Genomic DNA, 15617 nt, shown 5'->3' on the forward strand with positions numbered 1-15617 from the left:
CGCAACATGTTTCGTTTAGAGAAATTTCAGACTATAAAAAATATTGTATCCCTTTTATTCATTCAAATAAGAAAAAGAAAATTGTATGAAAAATTAAGCTTTATTTTTATAATTTTTATAATCTTATTTTATAAACTATATTATATAATAATAGTATTTATAATACATTTGTAAACAATTTCTCTTTTACATATAAAATAACTATCAATCAATATTAATAAAATAAGTAAGGATTATATACAATCATTGAAATATCTTATTCTCAATACTATTTGTACAAGAATTTTGTAATCTAAAATTATCCATGTTCTTAATATTCTCATAATAGTGATACTGCATGATTTATATAAGCAAATAAAATCGCAATAGAAGCATATGATGAATTTCATAAAAGCAACTTTTCTTTGAAAATATCTCTTTTTTGAAAGTTATCGATAACAATTAAGGCACATAACTTGTTCTTTACAGTTATATCTGCAACAAAAATATTTCATGTAATTACAAATGCATATTTAAAGCATACATAGAGGTAAAGCTTATATAGTGGTATGACCAGACTTACACAGGTAGAGAACAGTTTTGACAAAACAATTCTGAACAATCAGCGCATATAGATAGACAGGAAGAACATAATGCTTGATCACAATAATGGCATGTGTTTACTGTAAATCGATCTATCAGCCGGCAACACGTACAAAGTTCCACTCGCATATCCTAAGAGAAAGATAAACATCAAGCAAGATTCCACAAGGTCGATCGATTGCGAATGTTCGACATAACTTACATTAATAACTTTGTCGTTAGTTTTCAATTTCAATTTATTGGTTAGCAACATTTGTTTTAAATTGGATGTAGATCTACAAGGTAACGAAGATTCAAGTGAAGGTAAGTCTACAAAATCCTGTGCAGATGTGTCTAATTTGTGAGCAAGTGCTTTTGCGCCTGCCTTGAGTAAACTCAGAGTTCTATCTGAAAATGAAATTCATGATCTGAATAAAGTTTTAAAAACGTAAAAAAATAAGATTTAAAGATCTACAGATTATCAATGCAATGTTTCAATATTCACCATAAATATCTTTCATCCGCTGATCACTCGACACTCCGTTATCCACTTGTTTCTGTCCTACGTGTACTTTCATCTGTGGCAACAAATTCTCTTCGAAGGGATAGGCACGTTTCGGCATTTTTCAGCATTAATTGATCAAATAGATTAATAAAATAGCGTAAGAGTAATGCTTCCTAGGTTTGTAAAGCTCTACAGCGGCAACAGGAAAGTCGTAGAAATAAAGGCTGATTATGTCGGTTTTGTCATGCCGCTTTTTTTCATCGACCGATAGTTTTTAATTTTTTATGCAAAGCTTTTATGCAAAGATTCATCCTACACTACTTTAGAACTTCTGTATACAAAAAAAAATAGCTAAGTGTCGGTCCACAATAAGTATTTAATCTTTAAGCCGTAAGAAATTGACCAATCATAGTCGATTATTCTTTTCATATTCGATTATAATTGGTCAATTTCTTACGTCTTAAAGCTTAAATCACCTATTGTGGACCGACACTAACACGATCAAAGAATAATCATTTGTTAGTCAATTTTCTTACTGCTTAAGGTTTGTTACTCCCGTTGTAAACGACTCTTAAAGCACATATGCACTATTATCTTATCTATAGTTTATACATCTGTAATAAATCTAATTTTAAAGGAATTTCGTGTACATAGTTAGTTTTTCATTGAAAGTCACTTCGCTACGTAGTAAGAATCAAATAAATAATGCTACTTATTCAGTATAATTTCAGGCCATGTAATTTAGTATAATGATTCGAGTTTTTAGTCATACATCAAGAAACGTATGTTCAGTCAGATTTCCTAACCTTTTCTTGTGGCGGGAGACGCACGCGTTTGACTTTGTTCTCAGGACTATGTCGAAAAACTCGGTTGTGAGAATCGGCACGCATGACGGGCCTTTCCACTGCGATGAAGTCTTGGCCTGTGCACTCTTAAAACTGTTGCCAGAATACAAGAACGCGTCTATAATTAGGTAAATATAATTAAAAGCAAAGAGTTCAATGCATTAAATAAAATTGTTAAAAAAAATTAAATAACGTGAATTATATGTTGAAAAAAATAAATAAAAGTTATTGAATCAATGGGTACATTTTTAGATCTCGAAATCAAAATATCTTAAACACCTGTGATATAGTGGTGGATGTTGGTGGAGAATATGATCCTTCTAGGCATCGATACGACCATCACATGAGGTAAAATATCATATTTTCTAATGAAATTATATGAAATCTTTTAATTTTTGTCACATTGTTACTTGTTTTTTTTTGTGCAACAGAGAATTTAAAGAATCAATGAGTACTATTATGAAAAAACCAGGATATGATTGGACAATAAAGTTAAGTAGTGCCGGATTGATCTACTGCCATTATGGTCACGAGATATTACGGAGTGTACTTTCAGACGTAACGGAGGACAAAGTCATTGATGAGATCTTTAAGCACGTTTATGACACTTTGATAAAAGAGATTGATGGCATAGATAATGGCGTGCCAATGTATGATGCTGAACCACTGTAAGTAGTTGCTTGTGACATTACATTTTGCATGGCAAGCCTGAAATTATTGCATCTGTTAAAGTTTATTTCAGGTATCGAATAGTCACCGATTTAAGCGCTCGCGTAGGCAGACTGAATCCTCAGTGGAATAGTCACGATGTAGATGTTGAGGAACGATTCGAGAAAGCTATGGCTTTAGTTTTGGAAGAATTTTTAGAATTTGTACAGTACACGAAAAATGTTTGGTTACCAGCAAAAGACATCGTGCGTCGTGCTGTGGAGAGTCGATTCGAAGTAAGATATCTCTCTTGGAATAAGACTTCTCTTGTTCATTTTTATTCTTCTTTTGAATATATTTCTGATTGTTTAATATAAAATATTCCCATAAGGTCGATCCGAGCGGAGAGATAATAGTATTATCGCAAGTAGCACCATGGAAGGAACATCTTTTTCAATTGGAGAAAGAAATGAACATCTCGCCGTCAATAAAATATACTATTTTCGAAAATCCAGATTCTTACAGGGTTCAATGTATGCCGGAAGCGCCGGGGAGTTTTGTGTGTAGGATGTTCTTGCCAGAAGCATGGGGTGGTTTGCGCGATAGCATTCTTGTGGAAGCCTGCGGGATTGAAGGCGCCACATTCGTACATAGTGTTCGATTTATCGGCGGTAACAAAACCAAGGATGGTGCATTAGCTATGGCGCGCAAAGCGCTTGAAATCGGAAAGGCTGTACAATGTATAAAATGATGATGTCTAGGTTACTAATTTTCTCTAAGATTTTTACAATCATTTTTGAATAATTTTGAAAGCTTGTTTTTTTAAATCCAAATCATGCATTTTGCTCTATTTAAAAATCCCTTTCCTGTTTTACATTCACAAATCATAGAAAAAATATAGAAAAATTCATTTTTTAATTTAGATAGTCATGGAATGTTATTCGTCTCGAAGTCAATATTATATTTCGCATCATATTATATATTAAATATAATTTATCCGAAGCGAAGTTTTTATAGTTTGACAAAAAAATTTTAGTGATTCTTCAAAACTTAAAGTGCCGTACATTAAGTATATCTGAATGATTTGATAAGGATATAACATATCGATGTAATATATGCTTTTTCAGAGAAACTTAAAAATGATTCATTTATTATAAAAAATTCTTTACATCAGATCCATACATGGCACATGTGACTCCATACGTTTTTCTGCAATTAGAAAGCCATAGCTTGATTTTATCGATACGCGATTTCCGATAGTTTTCCAATTTGTCAATGAGCGTTTCGGGCGGCCGCCTGAGCGTGCGCTGCCAAGTGCGCAGCTTTAGCCTGGGCTACCTCGGGGGTGTCGATCACTCTGCCGTCAGGTCCAAGTGGAGCATAACTGTAAGCGTAGAATGCAGGCGAAGTGGCGTATGCAAGAGCACCATATGGAACCAATCCGATTGTCTTGGCAGCCTCCTGTGTGAACAAATACTTCATTAAACGCTTGTCGACATGTAAAATAATTACGAATTAACAAATATCAAAACAAATTTCAAAGGCAAAACGAAATAAGCGAAATCACAATTTATGGTCTTACGTTTTATATCATAGATTAATGTTGGTTCTCGACTTGGAATAATAAAGAGCAGTACTAAGAAGAATATCGGTCACGAGTGACCGTGCCGTTTGCACAATTTCTAAATGAGTGTCGTACTTGGGCGTGAGCGGCGAGATGGGCAGCCTTGGCCTGGGCGACCTCAGGTGTGTCTACCACTCGGCCATCCGTGCCAACGGGTGCGCCATACGTAATTGCAGGTGCATAAACCGCAGGTGCATAAAGAGCGGGCGCGTAGCCGTAGCCGAGCGTATTCCTGGCGGCTTCGTAGGCCTGAGTAGCGAGATGCGCCGCTTTCGCCTGCGCTACCTCCGGCGTGTCCAGGACCTTTCCATCCGGTCCAAGTGGTATACCGACGTGATATGTCGGATAGATCGGCGTTGCGGCCGCAAGGGCGCAAAATGCAAATAGAACAATCTGTAAGATGAATGCACGAGTGATTTTCTCGTGTAATTATTCCAAATATTTACGAGGAATTTTTTTTTCATTTTCATTCTATAAATTAGAAAAGCCTAACTATGGAAAGAATTAAAGAATATCTGCACCAAATATACTTACGATAGCCTTCATATCTTATTAGTGTGGTAGGACGCTGCTGGATGATTACCAGTATTCACCCTGAGGTATGGACTGCTATGTACCGTGTGAGGCACGGATCCCCTTTTATATATGTGAATCCTGGTAGGGAGTCGTCGACCCGTAGGAGGGGACCACGCCCTGCAGCAAGTGTTATACCTCAAAGTGCTGACATTGACATTACGTTAATGAGGCCCTGCCACCGTCTGAATCTGCCTGGGGAGGGATACACCTCTCCTCAGATCTGGACGCATCGCCGAGGTCAGTCCTGCACCGTCTTCCAGCATCGTTAGCCGGCTCTTTTTCATACTTTCCATCATCGTCAAGAGCGACCACTGAAGCCAAGGGCCTGGCGAAGTTAATAGGAACTGATTCGCCGCATGAAGGGTCGGTTACTTTTTTTTTTTTTTTGCAAGATAGATCGTGCGGAAGGTAATTCGGACCATAAAGGTTGTTTATTACCGCGAAAATAATAAATAATGAGCGTTCCTCTCATGGACGTATAATCACAATACGCGAGAGCATCCATTTATGAATTTAGCGTGCTAAATGAGGCTTAATTGATGAGCGATATCCCGACGATTAAAATGAAAATAAATATGTTAGTTTTTCTACTGAATTTTACATGTAATTTAACGTGCAGGTATTATTTAATATAAACCACTGAATTTTTTATTATTATTAAACTTAACAATTTCATGATCTTCGCTATGTTTACGTATTTAAAAAGCATAATAATAAACGGTATAAAAATGCAATTATTTATGATTCTACCTGTCGGTATTCCAAGTCTTATCGATAGATTCCTATCTAGCAAGAAAAATTCTTTGCAAAAAAGAAGGATTCAACAAGCCGTGCCGCCGCATGGCGGGAAAGAGATTCCCGTTCACCGCGTTACTATAACTTTTCGATATATTCTCAGGTATGGCCGATCAACGGCCGTCCTTGCCGGTATCAAAGCGAAGCTGCCGAAAGACTGGAAAGGAAAGGAAGGGACAAGGCGCAATTAAAATGTATGAAGTGCGACGTAGAAAAAGAGACCAATTGAAGTGAAGGTCGGCCACGCGTCCTCGGGACTTTTCCTGGATGATCAGGACGGATCAGCTTCTTTTAACGGGTGTTCGATGTGTAACCGGCAGGTGCGGAGACGCGTCTTTTTGCTCGTCGAAAATTCCGCTTCCTCAAGGTCTCACTTCCTGACGAAACTCTCTTTGTGCCGGGTTCATGTAAGCCCGCAAATATTTCGCGAGAAGATATTTTCGAGAAGCTAAAAGAAGATTTTATCTTTTCACTCGAAATTAAGGTGATTCTTATCATTTCGGATAAGACGATAAGAAAATAAAAAAAACATTATTTCCTCCTTCTGTGGAAATTAAGACATATTAATTACGGCGTATATCGAAAAAAAATATTTTCTAGACATTTTTCACAGTTCTATTTAAAGGGGCTTTCAGTTTCAGAAGACTTGAAACTCGCAGAGCTACATCTTGTTAATATTTATTTAAGCGATTCATATCTGTTCTATTTATTAAATAGAAATGTAGTAAATCGTAACACAAGCATTACATTAATTCATTATACGCCAACGTAACGTAACGTTCGTTGAGCAACGCCCGAGTGGTAAGACATATTTGCACATAATGGCGAATTGTTAACCTTATGATTCGCGCGTACATAAATGCGAATTAACACAACTTGTTAATTACTAAAATCATTTTAACTAATTTAATAAATAATTAATGAGCAATCATAACTAGGTCACTTACGAAAATCGATGTTGGGATCATCGCGGTGTGCAATATAAAAATTAAGATATATTTAAAATATATTCGAAATTAACAAGAGTCTTTTATGCAAAACAAAATACATCTACAATACGTAGTATCTACGACACATATGATTCTGTAATAAATGACGCTGTCCGGAATGTTATGTTAATTTCGACAATCACTTTATTATTAAATACGAAGAATTCGCATTTCCCTCGTTCCAAAATCAGACGAGAAATTTTCCCGCGTTGTGTGGGCGCTTTATTAACGCATAGAGACTGTCGGAGAACAAAAGCTCTTTTCCTTGGAATTCAAGATAATCTCGGTACGCAGGCGAACCTAATTGTCTATTAGCATAAGCGCAGGTACGGAGCATAATCGAGCCGGGTATGGTCATAAATGGCCCATTAAACGTTCGCGATTAGTCTGCTAACTTGTGGTTTTCCTTCAAGCCGTGTGAATTGAAGTATCGATCTCGTGATGACCCGTAAATACTGATTAGGAAGATCGAGCGATTGTCGTAACGTGTCATTACGACGAGCCGCCATTCTTCATGCTGAAATAATTATATAAGATACTTTAAAATTCGTAATTTAGAAAATTGCTTTGTCATGAAGAAATCCACTTACAAATTAATAAAAGAGCAAAAAGAAGAGAAAGACCTGCTACCATTTTAATTTTACCTTTTTAATTAAACATAAAACGTGAAAAAAATAAAAGTTGAAGAAAAAGACAAATAAATAAATATTAAGAAATCTAGAAAGATTTCAATTTAAAATTGATCTAATTACTGATTTTCGCTCACTTTAAGAATTTATAATTAGAATTCTTTTTATTAATGGATCAAGAGAGATTTATTGATTTATGGCGAGTGACGTCTATAATATATAATACGCCATAGTTCAAGGGGTGTCGGAATCGCTTGCTTGAATGTGAAATGTTGCGAACCTTGATTCGATTGCGACGTATTCGAAATGGGAGTTCGGGACGTGGTAAAGTGATCGGATCAATCATTCCACGGATTTGTTTGTAAGCGCAAAAAGACGATGAGGTATTGCCAGCCGGCCTGCGAGGCCGCAGGCGGATGTTGACAGGTATGCCTGTTGCATACATCGATTCTCGACAAACGACCCGATTATTTATAGCATTTCGCGCCGAAGTGACGGATATTTCTCTAAATTACGCTCTTTCTTCTAACGTTTGTAAGTTACAACCGGAGCCATCACTTAAAGTTAATAAAATTAATAAAGTTATATTTTTTATGATATCCTTATCTTTACCCTTGTATATTTATCAACGATATGTTGTAAGGCTAATAATTAAACATGATTTTCTATCAAAGTCAAAATAATAACAAAGTTATAAGTAATTCTTAGAGAAAAATGTATTACTGAAAATTACCAAGAAAAATACATAATTAAATGTAATTAAATATTAGCAATACTTTGAAGATATTTCAACGCAATATTATTGAATCATTGAAATATTTTATAAAATGATATTAATTGATGAAATACTAACAATTCTTTATAATTATATTTTTACATGTAGAAAATTTTAAAGTATAAAAATGTTATATTTAAAAATTATGTTAAAAAATGTTAAATGCTTTATCCAAGTAATTTTGAATTTTTTGCAGTATTCCATTGGTATATAAAAAATATATCAAGAATTTTAGTATTAATATTTAATTAATTCGAAACCTTAACATTAAAAGTATTTGCAATTTTTAAGAATTCTGGTAGTTAACCAGAACCTGGTAGTTAACCATCAAACGTAGACATTAATAATTCAAATAATCATAAACAATTAAATCATCAACAACTTTATTTAAAACTGTTGAGAACAATATCAATATATATTTAATAATATTACATGTGGAACAACAATTATGCATAAATTTATTTTGTATAAAAATTTTCTCAAAAGTGTAATGTATTTCATACATCAGATTTCTTTGTTTTCTCTATTCTTAGCTAAAGAAATATTATACATTTAATTCAGTAGAAATAGTGGTAGGAGGATTACTGTTGTAATAAAATGAGAAATCGGATAACAACAGGATGTTTTATATTTCTTACAAACTAAAATACGTTTTAGATAACGAGTCAGTACGTGAAACATGCAATTCAGTCTGAAAGCTGATGACGTAAGGTGATTTACAACTGATTTACAATGTATCACGAAACTCGAATATATTGTATAGCAAACTACTATTCTGTATAAATTTAAGGCACATTCTCCAATTGCAGAACGTTGCGTAGTCAATGTCAATTTCATAATTCCATTAAATTTTTTTTGGCATGTCGTCGCCAATTAATCGTAAAAGAATCAGCTTATAGTCATGTCGCGTTCGTGTCCCTTTGATTGATAAAATCAATAATCGTTGTAATCATTAATTGCTCTGTCATTATGAGACGTGTCGCCGTGATAGCCGTGGCTATAAACCGATGGCTTGTAAATCTGCGAATGATCGTATGAGACAGGTACTGAGGAAGCTATGTGATTGTAAGCCGCCAAATGCGCAGCTTTCGCTCGGGCCACTTCCGGCGTGTCTATTACACGACCCTGAAAAATTAAGAGAGAGAGAGAGACAGTAAAGAAATAAAGAGCAAATTGATAGATTTTCCGTCAAATCATAATTAAGTTAATTATTGTATTTTTGTTATTTACCTTAATTGATGAACCTGAATTAAATACGCTTTCAGGAATTATTTTTGCATGTAAATGGAATTATTTTGTGCATTTTTGAAAAAAATTGAAAAAAAAAATTTCGACAATTGCTATTACATCGAACCTTTCAATAGTATGTTCATTCGACTGAATGGAAAAAATCTTACATCGCGATCTAACGGAGCAGGTGGTCCGTGATATCCGCGTCCGCTGTGGTAGTTTTGATGACCGAGCGATACGGGCTTTGAATATCCGTGATAGTTCCGATTTTCCGCGTAGGAAGCCACGCTGTGCGGAACCCTCGAGGCGGCTTCCGCCACGGCGGCGAGATGCGCCGCTTTGGCATGTGCCACTTCCGGTGTATCCACGACTCTCCCGTCGTGGCCTATGGGCGCCGGTGGTCCATGATATTGGTAATGCGTTGGCACAGCCAAAGTTATGGAAACTGTGACGATTACGATGATCTGTAAACGAATAAAATTGATAAAAACAGTTTAGCATTCCTAAACTTATTAATATTTTAGCAAAATTAATTTTTTTAATATTAACGGGAAGGAATTTTTATACTTCTTATTGCAGATCCAACAATTTAATTAATTATTAACAGTGGATGATAATGTGACGTATGCATTTGATAACGTCTTGATTAAAGAATAATTGTAATGATTCGATGAAATTACGTACCAAGGACTTCATTGTTACGTTCAATTCTGAATAGAAATGCCACCGTTTTATAACCATCGATACCAAAGTGCTCGGTTTATATACAATCGGTTATTTAATCTTACCTAACAGTTTTACCCCACCAATGGTGAATACCGTTCAGCCAATATTTGCGATCGATCGATTTTTGTGAAACGTGTCAAGATGATATTTTTGCATAAGCGGTGCAAGATCGTATTACGATAAAGTAATTAATTTAATTGCGATTATTTGGATCAGAATTCAAACGTGTCTAATTGTTGATCGAATCCTGATCCTCTATTAGCTCTCGCAACAAAGATATTAGGAGCCAGACATTTAATTAGATTTGATGTAATTAGAATTGATACTCTCTTCTTTTTCTTTCCGAAGTAAACCGCAATAGCTCATTAAACAATTTAGACGCAGGTGCTTTTACGTGGCGGAATTTCCACTAGTCTTTAATTCAAGTTAATAACCGGCTCTCATTACGATCATTAGTGCGCACAAGCCTATGTTTTGTTATAGATGTTGTTATAGATGTTATAGATGTCGTGGTAGAAAAACGTTAACTTTAATTTCGAAAGTATAAAAGAATATTTTTCTCTCAGAATACGAATAATCGATAGCGTTTAATGTTTGCGTTAAAATCGATGTTAGACGTGAAGTTGAAAAATTTACGATCAAACGTTTGTCCTGATACTCTTCCAGATTTACCTCGACTCCAACCTTGAGTTTTTCTTCAGAGCCGGTGATTAGGATCGACGAGACACAGGATCGATCGAATGTTTCCATCGCCTACTTTTTGTAGAGCCAATTGTACAACACTCGTCTGTAGAACACTCGCGTTTTCGTCGTTGGCGCAATCATAATTCCGTTCTTGCTGACATTCCAACCTCCCTCCCCCTCCCCTCACTCCCTCTCTTTCTGTATTTCTCGCTCTTTTTCTTCGTGCTACGTTTTCTCGATCTCTTTTCTATCCGCACGAGATAATCTCTTCGATGTATCTCCATTTCACCTTTCAGGATATCATAAAGAAAAACCGAGCCTCTTTCACATTTTTATGTTGTGAAAATCAAGGCGGGTTCGTGTCGTAAAACGTTTCGCGTTTACGCTGCTTGATACAGACGTCTGTACTAGACGTTTGTATTGTTCGCCGACTATATAAGGTCTACGTGGCTCGATTGTGCAGACAGAGATTCGCCTGGTCTTGGATAGACGCGCGCAAGCATGAGGTCCCTCGTGAGTACACGGATACTCTATCCTGAGCTTTCGCATTACGATCTCTCGTTCAATCTCTCGTTCTAGCAATTTTCTATTCTAGCACGATTTTCAATTCTAAAAAAAAAAAAAGATATCATTTTTCAAAAGCAACGCGCAATTTAGATCGAGAATAGAGTCCTACACAATACTAGACTACTCCGTATCGTTCAACTAAATTTTCTCGCACGATAAAAAGATCGCTTTCACATCTGAATATCTAAATTTCTCGTCTATCTCGTCTGTGAATCTTCCTGAAGAGCCTGCGAGCACGGAGATTTTTTTAATAACTCCACTGTTATCGCCATCTCTTCGCTTGGATTCCCGCTCCTATCTCAAGATTCGAGTGAATCTCCCATTCTCCGTTCGCCCTTTCAGATCGTCCTATCGTGCCTCACGCTGTCGACGCTGGCTTTGCCGTATACGCCTTATCAGGCGTATCACGGTGCGCCTGTCGGATATTATCACGGACCGCCGGCCCCGCTGGACCACGACGGCCGGGTGATCGACACACCGGAAGTGGCTCACGCCAAAGAGGCGCATCTGGCGGCGTACGCCGCGGCGGCCGCCAGGACCGCACCTCAGTACGGCGGGCCGCATTACGCGGAATATCCCGTGAACGATGGAAGTTACGACGGAAGTTACAACGGAGGTTACTCCGGATACCGCAGCGGGTACCACGGTCCACCGGCGCCGCTCGGTCACGATGGCCAAGTGATCGACACGCCGGAAGTGGCCCACGCCAAGGCCGCGCATCTGGCCGCCCACGCCGCGGAGGTGGCCAAGATCGCTCATCATCGATCATACGTGGATCCCTATTCGCATATCCCACAATGGTGACGACCGCTTGTCGAGGATACGTTTTTACGAAAGAAATAACGCTCGTTATTTGCGCTAATAACGGAGCAGTGTCTTTGAAGAAATGTGCCGCCGTCAACGCGCCTCGTCGCGTTTACGTTGGTGTATCTCGAATGGACGTAAAAATATGTTGTGTAAGCACTATAACTGTAACAATAAGAAAATAACAAATAAAATATAATATATGAATAAATGACGCACGTCTCTCGAGTTCTCTCTCTCTCTCTCTCTCTCTCTCTCTCTCTCTCTCTCTCTCTCAAGTATCTTCCGCAGCACAAAATCGTAATAAATCGATATGAAAAAGAATGAAAGAGTGCAGGAATTAATATTTTACCGTTAATTTTTTTTTTTTTACCTTCCATCGGTTGGTGTAAGAAATATTTTTCGCGCTTTTATAGTGAAGTACTGGCGACGTGCCAAGCGCAGTTACGGTTCAAAAGCACGAGTTTGGCTGTCGATGGCGTATCGATCACTCACGATCGACTGCCACTTCGTCAAGCTCGACTAAACGCCTAAACACGTCGGGATATTGCGTTGGTGACAAATGCGCAATTCCTTTCAGATCAAACGTACCAATAGGGCTCGATCGATGGACTGGCCAAGTGGCCAGTTGCGACACCTCCATCTCCGTTCTAGTAATCCAACAACTATTGTTATCGCCCCGTGACATACTATTGTGATTGATATGACACGTATGGATAAATAATCCCATAAACTGCAGTGTCTTGTGGGTGTAACTCGTTGCGTGATCACGGCTTAAAGATAAAGATACGTGAAATGTTGTACAATCATATCTCTTTTTAATTGTAAAATACTTATGAAAATACTAGAAGCTTCATCTTGAGCTTGCGTGTTAGTTATATTTTTTTAAATAAAATCTACTAAAAATTTAGTATCACACTATTGCATTAATTAATGTAACGTTTATATAAACAAGAAAAATCCGTTTCTTGTTGCTTTCCAGTTTTTAGCCAAAAAATTTAGAGAAAAGATATTTGGTTCCAAAAAAGAGATGAAATAAATAAATAAATAATACGATTTGTTTAATTGGAAAATTTTAAGAGAGAAGTGAATTGATGAAAATCCCAAAGTGTCTCGACGAAGCTTTTGACGATGCATATGAAGAAGCAAGCAAGGTATGAAAATGCCGGAAAAAATTGTCAGAATCGGTAAGCTTCGTCGCTTTGCGACATCGGATCACTTTGACGAAAGCCGGCGGCTTAAATGACTGCGAATTGCAAGACCGCGGATGACGCACATAGCTGCACGACTCGGAGGTGCACTTTTATTTGCGACACGAGGTCACGGGACACACACGCATACGGGTGCCATTGTTAACGCACGGCGTAAATGTTACGGGGCACGGCGTGCAGTTAAGGAGAGCATTTTTCCTGGGTGTGGTTGTTACCCCGCGAATCGCGCGGCCACAGTGGGGCACGGCAGCAGCACGCCCGATTGACGCTCGTACCCCTATAAATTGCGCCACGTACGTTGATGGCAGGCGTAATGCGGATCTGAACGCACGTGCCGTTAGCCGCAGTGTCTTACCGAGTGTCTGGACGACCTGGGATACCTTTGGAATACGCTTGAAGTTGACACACCGCGATGATTGGATACCTCGTGAGTACGCTCATAAAATTTGGAGGGAGTCTGTTATAAAAGCAATAAGTTCTTCACTTGGCGTTCGCAATGCTTGTTTCATCATCGTTTGTTTCTGTTTGACATTTGATGAACAACGAAGATAAAATTCTGACAGCGTTGTGGGCATCAAGTGGAATTTAAATATACTTAAAAGTATGATTGTAATTTTATGTCTTAATTCCTAAACTATCTTTTACATTCATCATCTCGAGGATTAATATCAATTTTTCTTTCGAAAATTAATATTATTTTAAATCTTATTAATATAATTAATTAATTGATTTTCATTATAATATCTTGTGTAACTTGTTATACAGTTCGATTAATGCTTCTTTTATTTCTACATTATGAGGAAGAGAGAATTTTCGTTGTTTTCCAATTTTGTACGCTTGCTTTAATGTAATTTTTAAATGAATGTGACCAAAAGAGATGAAAAATTAACCGGATGAAAGAAAGCATAAGATTTTATTTTTTTATTATATCTAGCTCCTCTTCTTCGCCATGTCGAGCGCCATTCTGGCAGCTCCCCAGTGGTATGGACCCCATGCTTCCCCGGCGCCGTTAGGCCCCGACGGTCGCGTGGTGGACACACCGGAAGTCGCACAACTAAAGGCCGCCCATTTGAATGCTCTGGCGGAAGCTAATGCACGTGCACCGAAGGGACCGGGACCAGTCGGCTCTTATGCCGGGCCTAGCGGATACGCTTCCGGAAATTACATTTCACATTACAGGTTTGTTTCACATTTCTAAAGTAAACTTCCCTGTTTTTATCGTCCCTTAATCTAAATTAGATTAAAGTAATCGGAGAGCCAAAAGAATCGTTTTCCAAGATCGGTGTTTAAGGTTTCTACTTTTAATTTAAATTGCCATTTAAAATTCTTTCACCGATCAGAAGAATCGATCTAGTCAAATTTAACTCTCTCTGAATTAATCTGAATGTGTTACAGCGGGCCACCGGCCCCGCTGGGCCCGGACGGCCGCGTAGTCGACACACCCGAGGTTCAGCAAGCCAAGGCCGTACATTTCTCTCTCTACAATGCGGAAGCGAGGCGCGTGCCGGCCGGTCCAGCCGATCCAGTTGCCATCGGCGCCTACGATCCGTCCTGGAACAATGGCGCCTACAACCCCGCTTGGGATGGCTCGGCCAGCAACTACTATTAATTCGACTCGAAAGAAAAAAAAAAAAAAAAACGATCGGATTAGGACGACGCACGAAATAGAACGCATTCGGCTCCGCTCATTCGGTGGACGTCGACGATCCTGGCGAAATCGAGATCGCACGAGATCGTCGTACAGGATCACGATGTCTTTCCCCAGCTACCTCAAGAATTGGAAGACTACTCAGATAATACTAACTACCTCTCCTCGATCAGTCCGAGCAAACACGGTTCTCCCTCGCCGATCCTCCGATCGCATCCCTCGATAATTTTCCCGCCTGCACTCTTCAGCGCTGCATTTCATGCATTTCCTATTCGTTGCGCGCGAGTACTCGTATTTCCGGTGTATATGGTAAAAAGAAAATATATATATATATGTATATGGGATAGCAGTGGCGTAAAGACTATTTTGTATGACTATTCCGTCATCTCTGCGATAATCCGTCCAACATCCCTTAATGACATCCCTTGACAACATCCACTCGATTTAAGTGTGAAAAAATTGAGAGATTTAATTTTTTTAAATTTACATAATTTTAGGAAGTTTTTAACTCTTCGAATTTCTTTCCCTAATTTGCGCGCAATGCAAATTTATCGGCGCGCAGTGCAAATGTGTTGGCTTTTGTTTTTGAATGAAAAGATTCTATTACATTTGGTCACAGTTATTTGTGCGTTTTTACAGCGTTTGTTTCGATATTATCACATTATACCGTTATTCACATCTGCTTTCGAGGGGGTATGCGACACGGGAGATCGTTATCTGCTGAACTCCATTGTTGCATACCTCGTTAGGCACGATTAATCGCGTCCTTGCTAATGGCATGAGTATTATTTAGAATCAGG

General features: G+C 38.0%; 6 protein-coding genes across 8 annotated transcripts; 3 read left to right on the forward strand and 3 right to left on the reverse strand.

The window, feature by feature from the left end:
* Positions 1-81: 81 nt before the first annotated feature.
* Positions 82-1435, reverse strand: LOC105432145 (apoptosis regulatory protein Siva). Its single transcript, XM_011646807.3, has 4 exons — positions 1067-1435; positions 785-969; positions 563-714; positions 82-474 (listed from the first exon to the last, which is right to left on the reverse strand). Exons 1-4 carry the CDS (start codon positions 1182-1184, stop codon positions 429-431), a joined length of 501 nt encoding a protein of 166 aa, XP_011645109.2. The 5' UTR covers positions 1185-1435; the 3' UTR covers positions 82-428.
* A 134-nt stretch (positions 1436-1569) lies between these two features.
* On the forward strand, positions 1570-3392 carry LOC105432146 (MYG1 exonuclease). 3 transcript variants are annotated; one of them, XM_011646809.3, is made up of 6 exons: positions 1573-1753; positions 1826-2039; positions 2164-2259; positions 2343-2579; positions 2654-2855; positions 2951-3392. In XM_011646809.3, the coding sequence occupies exons 2-6, from the start codon at positions 1921-1923 to the stop codon at positions 3308-3310; spliced, it is 1014 nt and encodes a 337-aa protein (XP_011645111.2). In that variant the 5' UTR covers positions 1573-1753; positions 1826-1920; the 3' UTR covers positions 3311-3392. The 3 variants fall into 3 exon arrangements, with proteins under 3 accessions (XP_011645110.2, XP_011645111.2, XP_011645112.2); XM_011646810.3 differs by having other exon boundaries at positions 1833-2039; XM_011646808.3 differs by having other exon boundaries at positions 1570-2039.
* Positions 3393-3675: 283 nt separating this feature from the next.
* Positions 3676-4847, reverse strand: LOC105432147 (uncharacterized). The gene is made up of 3 exons (XM_011646811.3): positions 4718-4847; positions 4259-4576; positions 3676-4020 (listed from the first exon to the last, which is right to left on the reverse strand). The coding sequence occupies exons 1-3, from the start codon at positions 4727-4729 to the stop codon at positions 3832-3834; spliced, it is 519 nt and encodes a 172-aa protein (XP_011645113.2). The 5' UTR covers positions 4730-4847; the 3' UTR covers positions 3676-3831.
* Positions 4848-8030: 3183 nt separating this feature from the next.
* On the reverse strand, positions 8031-10568 carry LOC105432168 (cuticle protein 5-like). Its single transcript, XM_089074372.1, has 3 exons — positions 9862-10568; positions 9345-9641; positions 8031-9072 (listed from the first exon to the last, which is right to left on the reverse strand). The coding sequence occupies exons 1-3, from the start codon at positions 9916-9918 to the stop codon at positions 8881-8883; spliced, it is 546 nt and encodes a 181-aa protein (XP_088930498.1). The 5' UTR covers positions 9919-10568; the 3' UTR covers positions 8031-8880.
* An 88-nt stretch (positions 10569-10656) lies between these two features.
* LOC105432143 (uncharacterized) lies at positions 10657-12169 on the forward strand. Its single transcript, XM_025219610.2, has 2 exons — positions 10657-11100; positions 11497-12169. The coding sequence occupies exons 1-2, from the start codon at positions 11089-11091 to the stop codon at positions 11956-11958; spliced, it is 474 nt and encodes a 157-aa protein (XP_025075395.2). The 5' UTR covers positions 10657-11088; the 3' UTR covers positions 11959-12169.
* A 1277-nt stretch (positions 12170-13446) lies between these two features.
* LOC148937089 (cuticle protein 2) lies at positions 13447-15161 on the forward strand. The gene is made up of 3 exons (XM_089074373.1): positions 13447-13596; positions 14104-14348; positions 14565-15161. The coding sequence occupies exons 1-3, from the start codon at positions 13582-13584 to the stop codon at positions 14776-14778; spliced, it is 474 nt and encodes a 157-aa protein (XP_088930499.1). The 5' UTR covers positions 13447-13581; the 3' UTR covers positions 14779-15161.
* Positions 15162-15617: the final 456 nt, after the last annotated feature.

This window comes from Pogonomyrmex barbatus, unplaced genomic scaffold, assembly GCF_055798465.1.
Source record: "Pogonomyrmex barbatus isolate J1 unplaced genomic scaffold, ASM5579846v1 scaffold17, whole genome shotgun sequence".
NCBI classification, from domain to species: domain Eukaryota; kingdom Metazoa; phylum Arthropoda; class Insecta; order Hymenoptera; family Formicidae; genus Pogonomyrmex; species Pogonomyrmex barbatus.